The sequence below is a fragment of the Podarcis raffonei genome, chromosome 5 (genome assembly GCF_027172205.1).
Source record: "Podarcis raffonei isolate rPodRaf1 chromosome 5, rPodRaf1.pri, whole genome shotgun sequence".
In the NCBI taxonomy this organism is placed as follows: domain Eukaryota; kingdom Metazoa; phylum Chordata; class Lepidosauria; order Squamata; family Lacertidae; genus Podarcis; species Podarcis raffonei.
In genome coordinates this window covers 1,650,814-1,670,942 of record NC_070606.1, presented here as the reverse complement: position 1 = coordinate 1,670,942, position 20,129 = coordinate 1,650,814, and the positions used below count along the sequence as shown (strand labels likewise).

The window sequence follows — 20,129 nt, the reverse complement described above, 5'->3', positions numbered from 1 at the left end:
AGGTGTCACGTCTCACTGACCACTCGCAAATGACAGAGAGGATGGCCTGTCCTTAAACAAGGCCCTCTGTGCCAGGTGAGACCCAGGACCAACTGGCTAGACGCCAGATGGTCCAAGATACCCCAAATAAACACCTATATGAATACATATAGGCTACTTTCTGTAATCTACCACCCATTCTTTAATCCAAGTCTAATTCCAACCCAACCCCCCTCTCCCCCACCCACCACACTCCAGGTCAGCGCAACTTAAAAGATTTGATAGACAATACAAGGTGAGAAACACAGGCAGCCCAGGCGAGTTGGCAGGGAATCACCCTATAAAGTAGATAAGCAAGATTAATAAAGCTTAAAAGCAATTACATTAAAGGGGGGTTGGGAAACCCTATCAAAAGAAATCACATCACCTCATATGTAAACACCATGAAACCACACATTGCTTTCCCACAAGAAGTACACAACCCAAAGGAAGCAAACTCCTGAGCGACCCCCCCCTTCAGTCAGCAATGGGTTGCACTTGGCTCAGGTACGGTTTCCCGTAACTTATGCATTGACCACTAATAATGAACCATACGTTGTAGATATTACTGCACATTTATTATGCTATTTTTGTGATATACAAATGACATGCGAAAACTTGGTATACTTATTTGTATAACATGATTCTTGTTTATAAAACCCAATAAAAATTATTTTTTTAAACAGACGCAGGGTTTACTGTAGGGAAAATATTGGGCTAAATGCTTATTATTTTACAGGGAAAATATGTATTGTTTTATTATATGTATTGTACTATTATTTTACTGGAACATATGTATTGTAAGTTACTGTAACCATTGGGTTAGGTGGCATGGTATTTTATCTTAAGAAAAATATATAAATGAATCTGAGGCCATGCTAGGAATAGGTTTTGTGAGGCATGAAACTGCACGTAGAGGAAACAAAATATTTGAGGCAAATGTCTGCCTTAGACACTCTTTCTTCAAATGATGGTTGCTTCACTAAAATGGAGAGGAAACCCTCACAATCTTGATTGAAGAGACATTAATCATAGAGTGCAAAATCCAATATAAAGGATCAGCATTAATCACAGAGCACAGAGTCCTCTTTTGCTTTCAAAGCTTAAAATGAACTTTGATTCATCCTCCCCCAGGCCCCCCTCCAAAGAAGAGATCAAATGCCATCAGAAGATGCTAAACTTCCATCCAGTCTGCCCCCTCTGAAGCACTAGGGAAAGATGGCAGACACTCTGCTCTCACAGTGACTCAGGAGCCATAATTCACCATCGTAAAGACCAACACGGCATAATGGGTATTTTGGCAAATAAGCTTGTTTTAGATAAGATGGCGATTTCGCTCTTTTATGTCTTATGAGACTGTTTATCACATGGTTGAGAAAACTTATCTAAAACTTATTTAAGGTTGAGTGTTCCCTGGAGGATGGGAAGAATGTATTCTGGGGGAAATAGGGCAACATGAAGTAAAGAATAACTTCAGGCATAAACTGGAATAGTGTAGTGGCAAACAGTGCAAGTGATGAGCCAGGAAATCCTGAGTTCAAATTTAACCTCAGCCTTGAGCTTGCTGCTGTTGTCCCTCCCAGCCCTTCCCCAGTCCGCAGTGGAGGACAATAAGATTGCTTCATGTTATGGAGCATTTTAAAGAATTACTGAGGTAATTCTTAGGATAATGTATAGGACGAGAACTTCCTGTGTGCTGCATATATCCTTGTTATCATTTTAATTATTACAGTATGGGCACTTGACCTTCACATGAAGCTTATTTTGTGGGTCAGATTTAGGCCCCATCTGCACTATACATTTAAAGCATCATCATTGTCACTTTAAGGCAGGGGTGATAATATTAAAAGACCCCAGTTCCCCTCACAGAGCTATAATTCCTCAGAGTTCCCTGCAGAGAGGGACTGCATGTTAACCCAGCCTGGGAATTGTGAGAGGAAATGGGAGTTTGCGAGGCGCACCTGAGCTTCAGGATTATTGGCCCAATAATTCCTGTGAAATGCTCTTCCAATAGAGATTTGTGCTGACTTTCACGCATTTGCAGAAGACTTTTATTTGCCACCAGGCTTATGCAGACAATTAAGAAAAACACGCCTGCTAATGGTCAATTAATGTTGTTCTTACCATATTTTACAGGTTTTAACAGCTTTGAATTGTGGTTCGAGGACCCGACCCCCGCGAAGTGAAATGAAGACACAAGGACAAGTGATATAAGGTTGATGGGCTAGAAAAGGCCACAACTTTATTGATTACAGCAATGAAAAGGTATTGGCTTAGGCTTTGGATCAAAACAAGTGGGTTTATTCACCAGTAGGTGGAGCCTGTTGATGCTAATCCAACTATAGGCTCTCCCCTGATGTCACCGAGGGTCGTGCCATGGCCTCCCGCCAAGCAGGCATCGGACAGAATACACGACCGCCAGATTCCTTTAACGGAATACCCCTAAAAATTGAAGGCATAGGCGATGGCCACACCTAGCACTTCGACACACAACACATTATTCCAATGCCTAACCTACCCACCAATACCACAAAAGTTGTGACGATTGCTACGAGGTAGGCGAAAAAACCAAAAAGCCTAATGCCAAATGGAAAAACTCCTACCAGGCCCCCCGGGCAACCAGGGCGACCAACCTAAGGTCCATAGCAAGGCCAATGACCTAAGCCCTAACTAAAAGGGAGTGGAGGGTGGGTGACTCGCGATGGGACAACGATGAGGAATGAGGCCAGGGAGAGGCTGGCACTGCAGCAAAAGGCTGCTGAACACGCCCCCTCCACGGCACCTGGTTGGGTGGCCATCGGGGGGGCGTGAGCGCCAGCCAGGTGAGCTGGAGGCAGGGGGCAACGCCCCCTGCTGGGCGGTGCTCGGGCTCCCGCCCACAACCACTCCCCTCTCTTTCAGGGAGGAGAGTCTTTTTTTTATGAATAGCAGTACGCAGGTATTTTTTCTAAATAATAAGCAGGAGCCCTCAAATAGGTGTCACATATTGCTTATAAGCATAATTCAGTGGGAAATTAGGGGTGCAAAAAAATTGCCTTAGGAATTTTGCTCATCGTATGGAACTTTTTTCTTTTTTCTTTTTTTTTCTTTTGTCAACTCCCCTTATAGGCTTTGCTTCAACAAAAGCATCAAATTCATTTGAATTAGATGAAATTCAATAGGAGCAAAATTCTCTAGAAATAAATTAAGACTCTTACTATTGGCCTGGGCTTTTAGCTGGCATGCTTGTAAGGGACCGTACCAGCAGTGAATCCACCACGGACCTGCCTTCCCTTGTCCCCTTCCAGTCATCTTCCAACCTTTTCACTGTAAGGGTGTGAGGGGTTAAAAATCTGAACCATGTATTCTGCAAATGATGACAAGGTTGGTTCTTCTACCATTTTTGAGCTCAATTTCTGGCTTAAACTTTCTGTAGCTGCTTTTTCCCTTTTACATTTCTCCTCTTCCCACACCCTATACTGTACTGACATTATTATCTAGATAATAATTTATTTGTTTATTTTTATACCCCACACTTCTGGCTGGGTTTCCGCAGCCACTCCATGTGACATCTCCATGTGTCCAAGACTACTAGGTTTCTCAAACAGCTGCTTCCCATTGACAGACAGGACTATCCACTTGTCAATCACCTGACATTTTATGTTGTAATGGGGATTCATGCCTGCAAGAAAACAGTGTGGGTTGCTTCTGGCACTGTATTTAAACAGCGCTGAAAGCAAGCACCATTGCAAAGGAACAGTTGGGAGTGCAATCTAAGCCCATATGACGCTGAATTTAATGTGATGTTGGGTGAGAGAAAGGTGGGCATGAAATTGGAATCATTTAAAACCTGATGGGGAATGGTGCAAACTGCATTTAAGATTCAAAAAATCAGAAAACAAATGACATATTTATTTAGTCTGCATGATACCCTAAGTTCCCTGACAGAAGCAGTTCAAAATTCTTAAAGGCATGTCCATATAGGAGTTTGCAATGTCCAGAGAAGGTGCAGAAGCTCTCACAGGAGCCACTTTTAGGGACGGATTAGGCCCTGCCTTTCCGGGATGCTGCACGCAATGCTTTTTTTCAGGGGGCACTCAAGGGTACACAGAATTGGCATCTCTATTTTTGTTGTCAAAAAGTGTGGCACTTGCTGTAACAACTTCACGGTGAGTACTGGCACCTATTTTTCTAGAAAAAAAGCAATGGCTGTACCTAGAACATCCTGCATCTTAGGCAATGGAAAGGATTGGGCGATACCATGGGTAACTTGGATTTCTCCAGATTGGGGTGGGTAATCTTTTTAGTACAAAAGCCACATGTTCTAGTAAGCGGGGAGTTTCTGCCAGCAGTGAATAATGTAATGTTCTGTGTTTAATGATGAGTAGGCCAGAGAAGTTGATCAAGAAACAGATTAAAGTTGATTAATTGTTGATTAATTTAAGTTGATAAATTTAAATTAAATTAAGTTGATTAATTTAAAGTTGATAAACAGAGAAGTTGATTAAAGAACTATGTACAACAGGTCTTCTCTCCTTCAAGTACTATCTCATTCAGGCTTCCAGCCCTTCCTCCCGCTTGCCCTTAATGTTATAGTCACATTTACCATTACAGGTAGGTCCAGAGGCAAAAATGGGTACAGCAAGAGGTGACTCTTACTGTTGCAATCAGCTGTGTTCCAGTCATTCTGATGCCAGAGGATTTTTTTTACACTTTTACACACACATTCTCCATCCAGATAAGCAAGCAGTGCTATTGCAGTCCAGGGACACAGTTGACCCAGGCAAGAGCACTCAAGGAGGGTGCCAAGCAGGGTCAGCACGGGCGCCAACTCCAGGGAGCTCTGGGTGCCTGGGCACCCACAAACCTTTTACTGTGGGTGCCCATGGGTGCCTGGCCTCTGCCCCGTACCTCAGTGGCTGCCTCAGTGTGGCCCCCTCATGGCAACAACTGGACCAGGAACTGAGTGCCAGAGGTAAGGCGGTGGGGGCAGGTGGGGCTGAGGAGGCCCTGGTCCAGCCACCACCACAGTGCCGGAGCCATTCTGTCATGAAGACATGACATATGTGATGTCATCATGTCACATCGCGGCATCACTACAGCACAGCATGCTCCAACGTTGGCCCAAGTCAGCACCCTTGAGGGTCCGTGAAGAGTATGGCTCGAGGAGTGTGGGGTGCAGCTTGGGGAGCATTATGAAGTCCAGGTGGAGAGGCCAGGGAGGCCACATTTGGCCTCTAGGCCTGAAGTTCCTCACCCCACTACAGGGTTTTTCACAGAGGTGCATGCATGTCACATTGCTTTGTTACACTGGCTTATTCCACCCTTGACAAACAGCAACTGTATGTGTGAACTGAGTCCATGGGAAAGCATTGTACTTGAGCCAATGTGATTGTTCTGTCTAAGATGGAGTCACATCTGTGAGGAGACATTTACATGTGCAAGCCATCTTTTAATGTTGCAATCATGCTAACTAGCTGGAGAATTCCAAGAGAAACTGTATGCCAAAAGGAATGTCTAAAGAGGCTTTAATAAACACGGACACTTTCCAGTTGAGGCATGCTATTTACATTATTTCCCATAGGCAATGTACAGATCATGGACATTCCAAAAAGACGATACTTTAGTATTCAATAAACAATCAAAGTTACATTAAAAGTGCAACAATGTTTTATATGTACAAAACTCATTTATTTGCATAACAGCTAGTGTCCATCTGCATCATGTCCATTCAAAAAAATTAAAATGTTTATTGCAATATAGAGCAATACTTCCAGAGATGATTTAGTAGTGCTTCATTTAAATAGCTGGTTGGTTCATACTAAGACCTCGCTCCTCTAACTTAACTGTGGATGAGGGAGTTGACCTGGCCTGTATCACTGAGACATGGGTGGGTGAGTTGGGTGGAGTGGATCAGACTCAGCTTTGCCCACCTGGGCAAATGACCAAAAGGAATCTATCTCTGAGCTATGGACCCTCCTCCCCCCAAAGCAATAAATAAATAAATCTCCATATCCACAATTTAAGTTTGCAAATATTGTTGCTGAAAAGCAATGGCTTCAATGTGCCTGTGACAATCAAGCCAACTTCCCATGGAATGTGCAACAACAAGGGTGTAGACCTGTGTTGATTTATGATGTATAAATAATGCACTTGCAATACATTACAGTGATTCAGATCTGTACTGCTGCTTGAATATTTGAATGGTCAACACAACTACAATTTGGATCTACTCAGGTTTGAATTTCACTGCTGATTTTTTAAAAATGGAGGAACATGATGGGCAATAGGCTGCAACATGAGGGTCAATTGTATAGACAACGTGAAACCATGACCTGTCCTTTGAATGAAAAACATGAAGCACAAGTCTGGATACTAGTGTGAATGCAATATGCAAAAATAATAATTCAACATTGTCTTTTGAATGTGGAATGAGATGCACAGTTGTAAATAATATGCATGTGAAACAGAATAATAATTTGGATCCACTTTACAAAAATCATGTGACACCAGATGGTAGGAAGGCAGAAACATCGGCAGAAAGAAAATGTCAGGTTTTCCATACCCTTAGTCTCACTTATGAATGAAAATTAACTTTATAAATGGGAATTCGTGCAGCTTACAGGTATTAAAATATTTGTATCCAAAGCACCATTGCTCTTCATTTCAACATGTTTCTGTCTCATTGCAAACACTATTTCCTAATAATAGCATAGGTTCTTCCTTTAGTTCCCTTGATGTGTTACACATTTTCCCTCGGTGACACAGAGTATGGCTGTCAATAACTTGCTAATCAAAAGGTTGAAAATATAAATTTAAGGTGTTTTCTACTCCTCCACCTTGTGGAAAACAGGATTTTTCCACAAAGGAGTATATTCATCTCACTGAAAACCAACTGGAAAACTCAAAACTATGAAAGGTAGTGGGGAAATTAAAGCGGAATTCACACTACTACTGTCCTTGGGTAATGCCATATTACGCATGTGTATGGTTCAACACATTTTATACATATATTCTGAAAAATCTGGTGTCTTGTGTTGAGGTAATGTCTTAACCATTCACTAGATTAGGATCCTTTGCTTGAAAACTGTAGCAGAGTTAGCTCACTACTAGAAAACAAGGCTTGTCAATCCAGGGCTTTGTTTGAGCCAGGGCTTGCCTATGGCATGTTTTCAATGTTGTGGATCAACTCTGGAATACACATGAGCAGATGAAACTGCCTCTGAGCAAGTACAGAGTGCATTTCCCTCATCAGTGAGTGCTAATGTCCTCAGCTGGATAACAAGAGGAAGAATGTCCAGATCAGAAGATGGTTTCCAGACAAGCCTTGACATCTCTTTTTGTAGGAATGAACTCATCCTAACATACAGAGTTGACTAATCTTATTTCTTGGTGAAGCCTCTCTCTCAAACAAGTTTCTTACCTCTGTTCCTTCTGAGCGTCACCACATCCTGTTGGTTCCATTTGATGAAATGAAGGAAGACAGGATGAGGAAGGTGCTAGGTTTAAAAGAAGGGCATGTGGGAAGGTGCCTTGTGTCTTACTCTTTCTGTTCATGGATCCATTTAATCAGTTGCAAACTTGGATCTCAACACCAACTACAGCTATTTATGAAAGAAAGAGAAAGATGGTGCAATACTGTTGAGTTGTTTTCACATCTTACGGCTCAGCGGAGGTGAGCCTGATGAAGACCGCAACCGCCTAGCTCTAGGGGTAGCTGAAGATGATGTCCAGTCTGCTGATTGCTGCTTGATAAATTGAGCCTCAAGAGCATTCAGGATGTCATTCAGCTTTTGGTCAATCTGTGTGACCTGTTGTGAAACCAGAAAGTATATAGTTTACCACATATGCAGTTGTGGGCTATGATTATACTACAGTGCAGCTGTAATGCCGTTTTTATCCCCAAATCCTTGGAATTGTAGATTGGTTAGGGTACTCAAAAGCTGTACTTTGCATTAGGTTATGTTGTAGTGTGCATATTACCTTAGTTGTAACCAGCAAAATGTACTTTCTTGGGCAGCACAAGTAAGAACTCAGAGATGAGACATTTTAATAGGTGGGATTGCAAATCATGAGCATACATCTTGATTCTTGAGGGTATTTTGCTTTGTTACTGCTATAGCGAAATTAAAAACCCTTTTAACAATGAATAGCATCAAATTATACTTCATTTGGCATTGCAAAAGACTTCTACAATAAGGCTTTGGTGTGATATGTATTTATTTAAATGTAATAAATCAATTTTTAAAATCAGATGATTAACAAGCTAAACAATGGTTGACAGCACACAAATAGTTTCAAAAGAACACTTGGTAGGTAATTTCTTACATAGGTAAAGGTAAAGGGACCCTTGACCGTTAAGTCCAGTCGCGGACGACTCTGGGGTTGTGGTGCTCATCTCACTTTACTGGCAGAGGGAGCCGGCATTTTCCCGCAAACAACTTCCGGGTCATGTGGCTAGCATGACTAAGGCGCTTCTGGCGAACCAGAGCAGCGCACAGAAACACTGTTTACCTTCCTGCCAGAGTGGTACCTATTTATCTACTTGCATTTTGACGTGCTTTCGAACTGCTAGGTTGGCAGGAGCAGGTTCCGAACAACAGGAGCTCACCCCATCACAGGGATTCAAATCGTCGACTTTCTGATCGGCAAGCCCTAGGCTCTGTGGTTTAGACCACCAATGCCACTTGCGTCCCTTTAAATTTCTTACATTCACCCAGTCAAATGAGTATTACAGCAAATTTTAATCTGCTGAGGTCACACACATAAAAATAATTACTGGTTATGTAGCCACTCCATGTAGCTGATATCACACCAAGACTCTTAATTGGTAGGCCCACCATGTGTGTGACGTGTCTGCACAGATGGGCCCCCATCACAAAAACTCACGGGGAGAGCTTCACTGCAGCTGCTTCCTCTTGGTGTTACCTCACATGGATGCAATATGTGTGAATTAGTGCTCAACCAGTTTTGTAAAAAAAAATTAGTTGAAATTGAAAGCCCCCTCCCCCTTTTGACAATCATTATTATTCTTAAAAGTTAGATTCTTAAAATTTATTCTGATTCTCTAAGATTGCCATGTGAGCAGACTAAGAAATATAGCCCTCCCTCTGTTGAACCAAATTTGCTTATAGAATGAAATAAAATTAAAAGTTATGGTAGCAGGGACATACACTGATTTGTTCTATGACCCTGTAATGTCATCATATCAGCATCGCTGATGCATTGAGATCACTCAGTGAAGAATTATGCAGAGGAGAAATGGTCACCGCAAAGAGAGGGGAGACAATGACTATAAACAGCTGTGAAAAACCATGGGAGTGTGAATAGTTTTTTCCGTGGTGTGTGCGGTGTTTATTATTATTTATTGAATTGATATACCATCCTATACCTGCAGGTCTCAGGGTGGTTCACAGGATAAAATCAGAATATAAAACCACAAAATAATCAAAATAAAAACAACCACAACCTAAATAAACCCCCAACACGTTTTGAAAGGGTGTAGGATGTCAATCAACTCAGCTAAAACAGTTAAAACATTTTTTTAAAAAAGTTTTTTTTTAAAAAAAAATTAGTCACCCCAAATCACTACTTTTGAAGCAAAAACATATGGAGAACATTTGGCACCAACAGACAACAGTGATGTTTGAATAGAAAAGACTCATGTTGCCAGTGGGGTTGGGGTACTCACATACGTGCCACAGCCATGCAGAAGAGCACCATGGCATATTGCAGCTCCCATGTGGCTGGGTGTGCTAATGTGTAAAAAATGCCTTCACTTGGGCCACACATGGCTCATATGCAAAAGCTGCAGACTAGCACAACAACCCTATACCTGAGAAGCAACTCTCAGGTTATCACAAGGAAACATCTGAAATGGGCCATTTGCTGTTGCATCTTTTCTCCCAATAAAGGGAAAGCCCTGCTGTACATCTAGATACCTCCCTGTCTCCCCTCTCTCACACAATTTTCTGTTCTTCATTTCCAACTGACATGCAGCATTCCATGATTGTTGAGCATGATCATTTCTCACCAAATTGGTTTTGGGGACATTAGCACTTTCTTTAAAAAAGATTTTGTAAATCTTGGGGTTTCCCTGGAGGCTGGCACCTCCCCTGTTGTTTCCCAGTGACTGTTTTGGGTCTGATCCTATCAGCTCTCAACATTTGTGTTCAATATTGGAGGAAGTGATACACATGCTCAAGTGCTTTACATACATTAACTCAATACAAGATCAGTATCAATATCAGCATTCCATTCTGCAGGTTCTCAGCTGGTGACATAAGGAAAGAGAGAGATTTGCCTAAGACCTCCCAAGTCTGTTCTGCTACACGTTACCTCTTTACACCCTTCCAGCTTTATGCAATTCTGTTGAGTAGCTCAATAGTTCTCTGCTCCTATCACAGTTCCCACTTTGTTTTCCTGCCCCCGGCAGTGACATCAATACAAGGACCTGGAGGCCTCAGCAACACCTGGCAGGGGTCAAGGCATTGGCCTCAAAGTAACCCACCCCTGAGATGGCCATGGGGTCTACATTGCATGATGCTTACACAGCTGTGTAGGGTTGGAGAACATAAAACAGGGGGGACAAAGGCCAAGGGTTGACATTTCAAAAACATATTCAGTGTCAGCCTAACTTTGACCAAGTGACAGCCCATGCAAGCACAGATTGTCAAGTAAAGCCATAAACAAGCTTCGAATGCTGGGCTGAATCCTTTCTTACTGTAGCAGAGCTTATCTAACAACAGCTTGCTCAGAAAAACAGTGGCAGCTCAATATACACTTGTTTCCTGCATATAAAAATTAGCCCATGAGGGAGAAGACACCTGAGCATGCCATCTTCTCCAGAAATGTATCCAAATAATTAGTTAGGATTGATGTGCCTTTAATAGCAATTTATTATGCATTCTAGGTAGGGCTACCTCACTACATCCCTCATAGCTGATCCCTTCAGAGAGCAGGCAGGGTGGCATTTTTCTTGTTTTGCAGAGAAAAGAGCATCAGAGCATCAGAAAACCTGCTGGATTGGGCCAGGGGTCCCTCCAGCCCAGGTTCTCACAGTAGCCAACAGATGCCGGTGGGAAACCTGAAACCAAGACCTGAGCACAAGAGGAAGTCTTCCCTCCTTCAGGTTCCAGCAACTGGTATTCAGAAGCACTGCTGCCTCCATTGCTGGCTAGGAGCTTTCAATAGCCCTCTCCTCCTCCCCTATGAATTCCTCTAATCCTCTTTTAAGCCATCTAGGCTGGTGGCCTCCTGTGGAAGTGAGTTCCATAGTTTTAACGATGCATTTTCTTTTCTCTGTCCTGAATCTTCCAGCCTCCGGCCTCATTGCATGTCCATGAGTTCTAGTGTTATGAGAAAGGGAGGAAAACTTCCCTCCACCCACTCTCCATGCCTTGCATCATTTTACAAACTTCTATTATGTCATCTCTTACTTGCCTTTTCCTTAAACTAAAAAGTCCAAAACACTGCTTGCTCCCTTTTCCTCACAGGGGAGCTGCTCCATCCCCTTGATTCAAGGACCAATGTCGGATAAGATTTAACATAAGTCCTCCTGGGATAGGATTGAAAACTGAAACAATGCAAAGAAGAATGGAGACAGAGATAATTACATATTTTGCTGAATAGTAAGCTAACTGCAAGTCTGGAATAAGAATTTAAAGGATTGCTCCTCTCTTTAAAAAAATAGAAAAAGCCACACATCTTCTTGAAAAGCTTGTTCAGCTTCCACCAGTCCTGACTGACTCAACACAATATTTACAAAATGATCGCACTATGGGTGTAGCCAGGATTTTTGTTGGGGAGGAGGGCAAGCTTTGGGGGGGGCAGAACTTCAGATTTGTATTGATTCATATTGATGGGGGGGGGGCAACTGCCTCCCTGCCCCTCCTTGGCTACGCCCATGGATCGCACAGTCCCAAAATTAAAACACAGCCACTTGTTCAAATCGCACAACATGAAGAGCCCTAAATGTGGAGAAATGGGATCAGACAGACTGAAAATAGCTCATAGCCCTCCCAAAATGGTTCAGAAAACTTTTCCTGAGATTCCCTTCAAAGTGTGAAGTTGGGTTCTCTTTGAATTGTATGTTTCAGTGTTCTAACAATTTAATTGCACGTTATTTTTCCCTGAAGGGAAACAGTTTAAAAAAAATCTATTTAAACAACAGGTTAGGAACGGAACTAAGGGTTTCACAAGCTTGGCACAGTCCATATGAGAACTGAATCAAAATTTTTAGCTGGGCAGTGGCAACCGGTAGGCTCTGGATCTGGGGGGCAGCTCATGACCACGGAGGTCAGTAAGTTCACATGGATGGGGACAAGTTGTTATGGTTTTCTTCCTAAACATGAATGCCACCTTAGGTTCCTAGCAGGTAGAAGTGAAATGTTTTAGTTGGAGGAGATAGGTTCCAGAAATTTAGAAGAAATTACAAAATCACCAGCAACAAAACCAAAATTGCCTCAGCAGCAAAAAGGAGGCTTGGGAAGGGGCCAGGTGCTCTCAGGCCCACAGATGACAACAAAGATGTAGCAGAATTAGTATCAGTAGGACGAGCACCAAGTGTAACCGTGGATACACGTAGTCGTCTAACAGAACCTTACATGAATGAAGGGAAATGAGGCTCCCTTACTTTAACGGGTTCAACACAGAGTTCCTGGTCATGGGAAGACATAACAAGATGAACAAGCCAGGTTTTTTTAGTTTCATGGCTACCGTAGGCTGCAAGTCTAACCATGTCTACTTGGAAATAAGTCCTATTGAATTCTGTGGCGCTTAATCCTGGGTAACTAAGGTTAATTTATTAACTGCATTTATAGGACTTCCCAAAACAGGAATTCTCTGGGTGTCTCCCAAAGCAAAACAAAACAGTTTAAACTGTAGACCAGACTCAAAACACAATATGTAAAAGTCCCTATTTTCCTGGGACAATCCAGGAATTACAAAAGCAATCCCAGCTTCTGATTTGATCCTGGAATGTCCCCATTTCTCCCACCAGTGCTGCTGCCACTGAGCTCTGGGAGGAGGAGGAGAGGAGCTGGCGCTTGCCCTGGGCAGCAGGGACCCTGGCAGCCAGGAGGGAGCATCTCATTGTCCCTCCAGGGCAGCTGCTGGCCTCATCCGTTGGGCAGCTCGTGGCAGCTGCTGGAGAATGGGGGAGGAGGAGGAGCTGCCACCACCAGCCCTGCATGACATGCCAGCTCTGGTGGGCAAGCAGAGGGCAGGAGGAAAGGGAGAGAACTGAAGGCAGAGGAGAGTACAAAGAAGTATAGATTTTTTAATTTTTTTTATTGAATGCTTTGTGTGTCCACATCTAATCTTGCCCCTTTATTTATTATTGCCCCTCTAAAATTTATTAATTGGTGTCCCCCCCCTTTGTAAATCTACCAAAAAATAAAATAAAACTGGGGTTTTCTCAGGCATGTGTGCTGTGTACCATTTGTGTAGTGGTGGTGGAAATGCTCGGGGGGCGGGATGACGAACAATGGAGGGTAACGGAGGGTCATTTGAGGGGGAGTGAGAAATGTCCCCATTTTCATCTGACGAATGTTGCAGGGTATGCACATGGTACCCCGTACTTTAGCTATTTAAAGAAAAAGAGAGAAATAGGTTGAGCTGTCAGTTAAGCTGGTGATGTCTACATTGTAGGCCATCTATAAAGTTTTTGTTGTCATGAAATAAAGAAATATTACCTGCCACAGTACCTAAGAAGCTGGTTGTTAGGGTTGGTGATCTGGAGAAGAAATAGGAATTGGCCAGGTCAAGATTTAAGCCAGGGAGCTAGGCCAGGGTGAAGATGTTTTATAGATCCAAGTGGAACCACACTGACCTTTCTGAAGTTGGAGCTGCAATAATGTTCCTCTTGTCATTTGTATTTGTGGTGCTGAAACAGCAGAAAACAGGCTGTCCCCTGACAAATTGTCATGGTGATTCTTGAGAGTAAGGTGCCTTGGTCTAACTGTTCAAACCTGGCCTTAGATTTAGAATGTGGCATTTTACACTGGTTCAGCTATGACACATAGTTAACATAACAACATAATTGGCAACGTTATTGGAACCAACAGTGATTAAAATGAAGGGAAATTTCAACAGAGAGTTCTTTTAAAATTATATTGAACTCTAAAAACACATAATTCATTTCCATATAGGGAGGGAACAAACCAGCAATCCATGTGATTATCTTGTTTTGATTTCCCATTCATTTTTGTTTATTTTCATTCCACCAAACTTATCTATGAAACTCCATCATTTCCCTGTCCTCCCTTCCTTTATTCCAAACATACCCACCCATTCTTAGGTTAGGTGTTAGAACCTTTGTGACCTAGAACATACTTTACTTTGACAACAGTTTCATTTGTTTTGGTTTCCATCAACATTTCCTGTTTAAATTAACAAAAATCCTGTTTCCTCCTCCTCATATTTTACTATTTATTATTAGGGGGTAAATGGAGGAGGAAAGAGAGAAGAGACAGAACTCTGCCTGGGTCTAAATGATAATTTTTCATGATAAATTAATGCATGCACTTGTAGGTTTTGGAATTACAAATGCATTGGTTGTGCTCAATTATAGAAGGATTCCCAGAGTCAGGGGTTTGTAGCATGTCCAACATTTCAATAAAAGTACGGTTGTTACCTGAATAAATAAGCCTTAGTTTATCAATCCTATATGCTTTAGTTGACAAAATAACTAATGGGACCCACATATCTTTACACACACATAAAACAAGAGCCTTGGTAAATTGGTTGTCTGTATTGTCTTAAATTTGTTATATATCCATGGAGGCAGAAGACGGGCAAAATCCTCTGAGCTTGTGTCAGATTAGTTGGAAAATAGCTTGGTTGATCTCTGAGGCAATCCAGATTCAGAAGGGTGTCATCCACCCCCAAACTCCTCCCATCTTTCTTCTTGCCCTGTTTATTAGGCTTCTGTAGCAGCACCCAAACAGCAAGTGGGCGGAGGAAAGGAGGGATATCTCATTCCCCTCACTTCTCTTGGACAGGCCAAAGTGACCACTGGAAAATGGGGTGCTTAATAAATATGTTTGCTTTTCCAAGTTCTCCTGCAATTTCAGGGGCCTTTCTTCAGTTTTGCATGGCCAGATGTGTGTGTCACAGAAGACACCTTCCTGCAAGAGGCATTCCTTTCTGTGTAAGAACGGGGAATGCCTCTTCTAAAAACTAAAGTTTTTATAGCGGTATTAAACTTATTATTTTTTAAAAAACCTGACGTTCAATTAATTGTGGGCTCTTTTAATCAATCAAAAGGTTTTCAATTGATTAATCTAACTAATCAATTAACTGCAGTCCGTAAGCTAGAAATTATTTTTTTTGTTTACCTACCTCAGATAATTTCTCTCCCCGTCCATACTGGGAAACAATCTCCCGAACTTGGACATTTTTTGAGAGAAGGAAGGAAGACAGGGAAAAATATTTGAAGAGGCAACCCTACAAAGAGCTCATCAATGATCTTCCTTCTTTGCCATTGGTAGGGCTGCCTGGGATCTGGGAAGCACTTCCGCTTAAAGAGGTCATTCAAGAGCATGGCGCTACCTTCCTTATCAGTGAGAGGTGCTCAAGAATCTAGAATGCCTTCTGGAAAGCAGGAAAGGTCAGAGGCAGAAAGAAACAGCATTTTTTCCTTTCTTTTCATTTCAGAAAAAAATAGTGTCAGCTATTGGTTTGGAAAACACTGTGCTAGAGTAGGCATTGAACACCAGCAGCCACATCCTGTTTGACTCTTAAGTGATGGCCAGCTTGTCTTCTTGGCTCAGTAAAGTGGGAGTAGAAAATGCTTTCTTACAATAAGATGTGGCAGATTTAATTAAAACTTGAAAAGTTTGTGAAGGGACCTGAGATGAAAATTATACTGAGGTGTGAAGTGTTTCAGTCATCAAAAAAAATTACATGACGTTTAAAAATTGCAGTTGTTACAAAACACTACTGTTTGCTTAGTACCTACAGGACCTTGGGGGCACAGGTGCTTTTAGAGATTGGCATAACAACTCATTTTGCGGCTGCATCTGCATCTTTCCCACAAAGCCTTCCTTTATAATTAAATACTTCGTTTGCTGATTTTATCTTTACTTAAACAACAGCTCAGACTTTTTCAGATGGTTTTTGTGTGTGTGGAGAATTAATGCGCGTATGGGGCAATCTCACACATGCAAGCAAACACACACATGTGGCATCTCTCTCACACTCTCATGAAACACACAGCACCAGCTCTTTCACATGTAGATGCAACTCTTTCAGGTCTGCCATGGGGGGGGGGCAGCGGCTAGAGGAGGAACTGATATGCTGCTCCAAGACCAGTGGGGGCCCAGACTCTGAACTTTCATTTAAAAAAATTCTCTACTAGCCCTTGTAGATCAATCACTATGAACAGGATGGTAAAAAGAGGAAACATTACCAAAAAGAGACTGAAATTTGCATATGCTAGTTCAAATATATATATATATATATAAATTATAGGATTCGGCTCCTAGCACACAGTGCTCTTGCTGCGCCCTTATTAGTCTGAGTAGTTCCTTCAATTAAATAATTTTTATATAATTTTATTTTTCATTTTCACATTTTACAAATATTTTAAACAAAAACATAATCTTTACAAATCCAATGTGCTTTCCCTTTGACTTTCCTCCCCTTCTTTCCATGGTTATTTATTTTATGTCTTTTTATTATTGCATATCCAATTAAAGTCTATTTACTAATTTTCCCTTATGTTCCCTCTAGTTAACTTACTGCACGTATCAGTCCTGCTAATGTTTTACTTTGTTTACAATGTACCTTCAAATAAGTATTAAATTTTCCCCACTCTGTTTTAAAAAGTATTTAATCTTGTTTTCTGTGTACTCCATTAGTTTTAATTGCCAATCTTCGTTTGTCAGAAGAAGAAGAGTTTGGATTTGATATCCTGCTTTATCACTCCCCTTCAGGAGTCTCAAAGCGGCTAACATTCCCCTTTCCCTTCCTCCCCCACAACAGACACCTTGTGAGGTGAGTGAGGCTGAGAGACTTCAGAGAAGTGTGACTGGCCCAAGGTCACCCAGTAGCTGCATGTGGAGGAGCGGAGATGCGAACCCGGTTCCCCAGATTACGAATCTACCGCTCTTAACCACTACACCACACTGGCTCTTGTTTTTTCCTTCCATTTTTGGGCATAAATCATTCAGGCAGCTGTGGTAGCATACATAAAAAGTTTTCTTCTGTTCACTAGGTACTTCTCCACCAATTATACCTAAAAGAAAAGCTTCTGTTTTTTTCACAAAAGTTATCATTTCCCCCCCAACTCATTATAAATCATTCCCAGAAAGCTCTTGCTATTTTGCATGACCACCATATATTGAAGTACCTTCTTTCCCTTTGCATTTCCAGCAGGACCGATTCTGATTTATAGATTTTTGCCAATTTACTAGGAGTCCGATACCATCTTTACATCAATTAAATAATTAACTAAATAGGTGTAATAGAGGACAAGCTTTCCATCACTTCCAATCTTTCCTGCAATATGCAGGCACGGGACAGTGCAGATGTGTTCTGATGTGAACTCTCAGGTCACTGTGGGCAACAGTGAGGCCCAAGGGGCTTACGCAAAGTGAATGTGTGCCCTAGAGAATGGACTAGGGCAATATGCAAGGGGCTCATGGCAGAGGGGGATTTAGTGCAGTGTGACTGGTTCCGTTGCCCTGGGCACAGAGCTGTAACTATGATTTAGAATGGAGTGTGAGAGGCGGGGGGTGCTGAATTTTGGTGTTGCACAGGGCACCGCTGAAAGTTGAGACCCCCAGGTCTGCCACTGCTCATGGTAGGTGAAGAATTCTGTGGCTGACTAGCTGATGTAGAAATAGTTTCTTCAAGGTTGAGCATTTCAAAAACCACTGCACTAAGGTCATGCCTATACTGAAAACTAACAACAGTCATTCCCTTTTCTTCACAGAACACTTGTTTTGGAAAAATGACTGAGTGGGCAGGAGAGTTAACCAATAGAGAGGACTTGCAATCAGTGGTTTAGGATAATATTACTACTACCAAGAATAATAGAAACTATTTAGTTTTTCAGTGTTACATATCAGTTTGACGTGGTTAGTATAATACTCTTGATATTTCAGTTTGCTTTCCACAGAAGATCTTTATCAATTTACATACATATATCCATTAGGATATCTTGGCCAGTGTGCCAAGGAACAGATTTTCCATCATGTGCACTGCTGAATTAATCATTAACAATTCAAAATACAAGGATAGTGTAACAAAATGCAGTGATACAACTTTGGGTTGCATGAAATGATCAGACCTATTTAATCAGTTATTCATTTGCCCTTTCAATTCCTTCTAAGCAAAAGGAAGTTGTGCAGCTTTAGCACTATAAAATTCCAGTGGTTACTGATTGTTTGTTATTTAAATGCATTTCCATAATCCAAAATAAAATTCAGAGCTATTTGTAGGCATACAAGACAGACATAGGGAAAATCAATTGTGCTGGAAACCTTATATGGCATAGATAGAAGCTAAAGTGGTATGTCCTAGGAATCCCCTTTTTCTATTATAGATCCTCACTGTTTATGAATCTGCAACTCATTCATCTCCTCTAGATGGACATGTGGATGGATTGCCCCAGTTCATTAATAGCTCAGTCCAATTATTTCAGCAAAACTGAATTCATAAATGATGTCAAACAGCATCAGAATGATTTAGTAACATCATGTTTTTCCCCCTTTCAAGTTGTTAAGTCACTAGTTCTGAAGACAGGATTTGCTGTCTGTTGCACTAAGATGATTTGCTTTCAAATCTTCAACTTCTTTTTTGGTTACAAAGGCTTCACAAATAATTGTCCATTGATAGATTATCTCTAGTCATGCATAACATTCTTTTTTTAAAAAATGAATCTTTGTTGGGATTTTAAAGAAGATATTCTGCAAATAACATAATACTGCTATTAGAAAAAAGAGTGAAGGGAGAAATGTTCTGCCTTAATGTGTCAGACTCTCTATAAATAACGGTAATAATGTTCATAATTATATAACCATAAGCAAAAAAAGGGAGGTCCTTGTCCCCAGGAGCATACTGTGTGCCTGGGAAGGGAAACCTGGCAACTGCATTGTGTGCCCATCTGTCTGCACCCTCCTTTCTCCACTTTAGAACTTGCTGCAACCAGTTGATGGGGAAATTATTTCTGCAAATCAGTCTAAATAATAGACCCTCCAAGTGCCCCTATTTTCCAGGGACAGTCCTGGATTTACAGAAGCCATCCTAGTTTCTGATATGATCCTGGATTATCCCACTTTCCCTTAAAGGTAAAGGGACCCCTGACTATTAGGTCCAGTTGTGACCGACTCTGGGGTTGCGGTGCTCATCTCGCTTTATTGGCCGAGGGAGCCGGCGTACAGCTTCTGGGTCATGTGGCCAGCATGACTAAGCCGCTTCTGGTGAACCAGAGCAGCACACAGAAATGCCGTTCACCTTCCCGCCAGAGCGGTACCTATTTATCTACTTGCACTTTGACGTGCTTTCGAACTGCTAGGTTGGCAGGAGCAGGGACCGAGCAACGGGAGCTCATCCGGTCGCGGGGATTCAAACCGCCGACCTTCTGATCAGCAAGTCCTAGGCTCTGTGGTTTAACCCACAGCGCCACCCGCGTCCCCCCACTTTTCCTTAGGATGTCCCTATTTTCATTGGAGAAATGTTTGAGGGTATGGAGTTATGTGACCCCTGAGCAAAGGAGATAAGTAACTCTACAACATTTAAAAGACATCTGAAGGCAGCTCTGCATAGGGAAGTTTTTTACTGTTTAATTGTGTTCTTATATACGTTGGAAGCCTCACAGAGTGGCTGGGTCAACCCAGTCAGATGGGCGGGGTATCATCATTGAATAGGACATCCCTATTTCCATCAGAGAAAGGTAGGAGAGTATGCAATAACCTTCCTTGGGTCTCTTGAAACCTCTCTGAGTAGTGTGGTTTTGTGGCTTCTGAGCACATGGGTGTTTAAAATAAGCAGAGACCACACAGATTTAAGAAATAAAAAGTTTGCCGAGCAAAAATGTAGAATTTTAAGAAAAGCATATTGTATGTAAAAGTTACAGAAAGCCAGTATAATCTCCAACTGAGCAAAATAGCTTTAAAGACCACCCA

General features: G+C 41.8%; 1 protein-coding gene across 4 annotated transcripts in view; it reads right to left on the bottom strand.

Annotated features, from left to right (window-relative positions):
* Positions 1 to 5,582: 5,582 nt before the first annotated feature.
* The window catches only part of LOC128413497 (potassium voltage-gated channel subfamily KQT member 1-like), a 334,949-nt gene continuing 320,402 nt past the window's right edge, over positions 5,583 to 20,129 (bottom strand). For all 4 annotated transcript variants that reach the window (XM_053387514.1, XM_053387517.1, XM_053387515.1 and 1 more), the window contains one exon: positions 5,583 to 7,808. In XM_053387514.1, the coding sequence (XP_053243489.1) occupies positions 7,650 to 7,808 (159 nt within the window). In that variant the 3' untranslated portion in view covers positions 5,583 to 7,649. The remainder of the gene's footprint in view (positions 7,809 to 20,129) is intronic.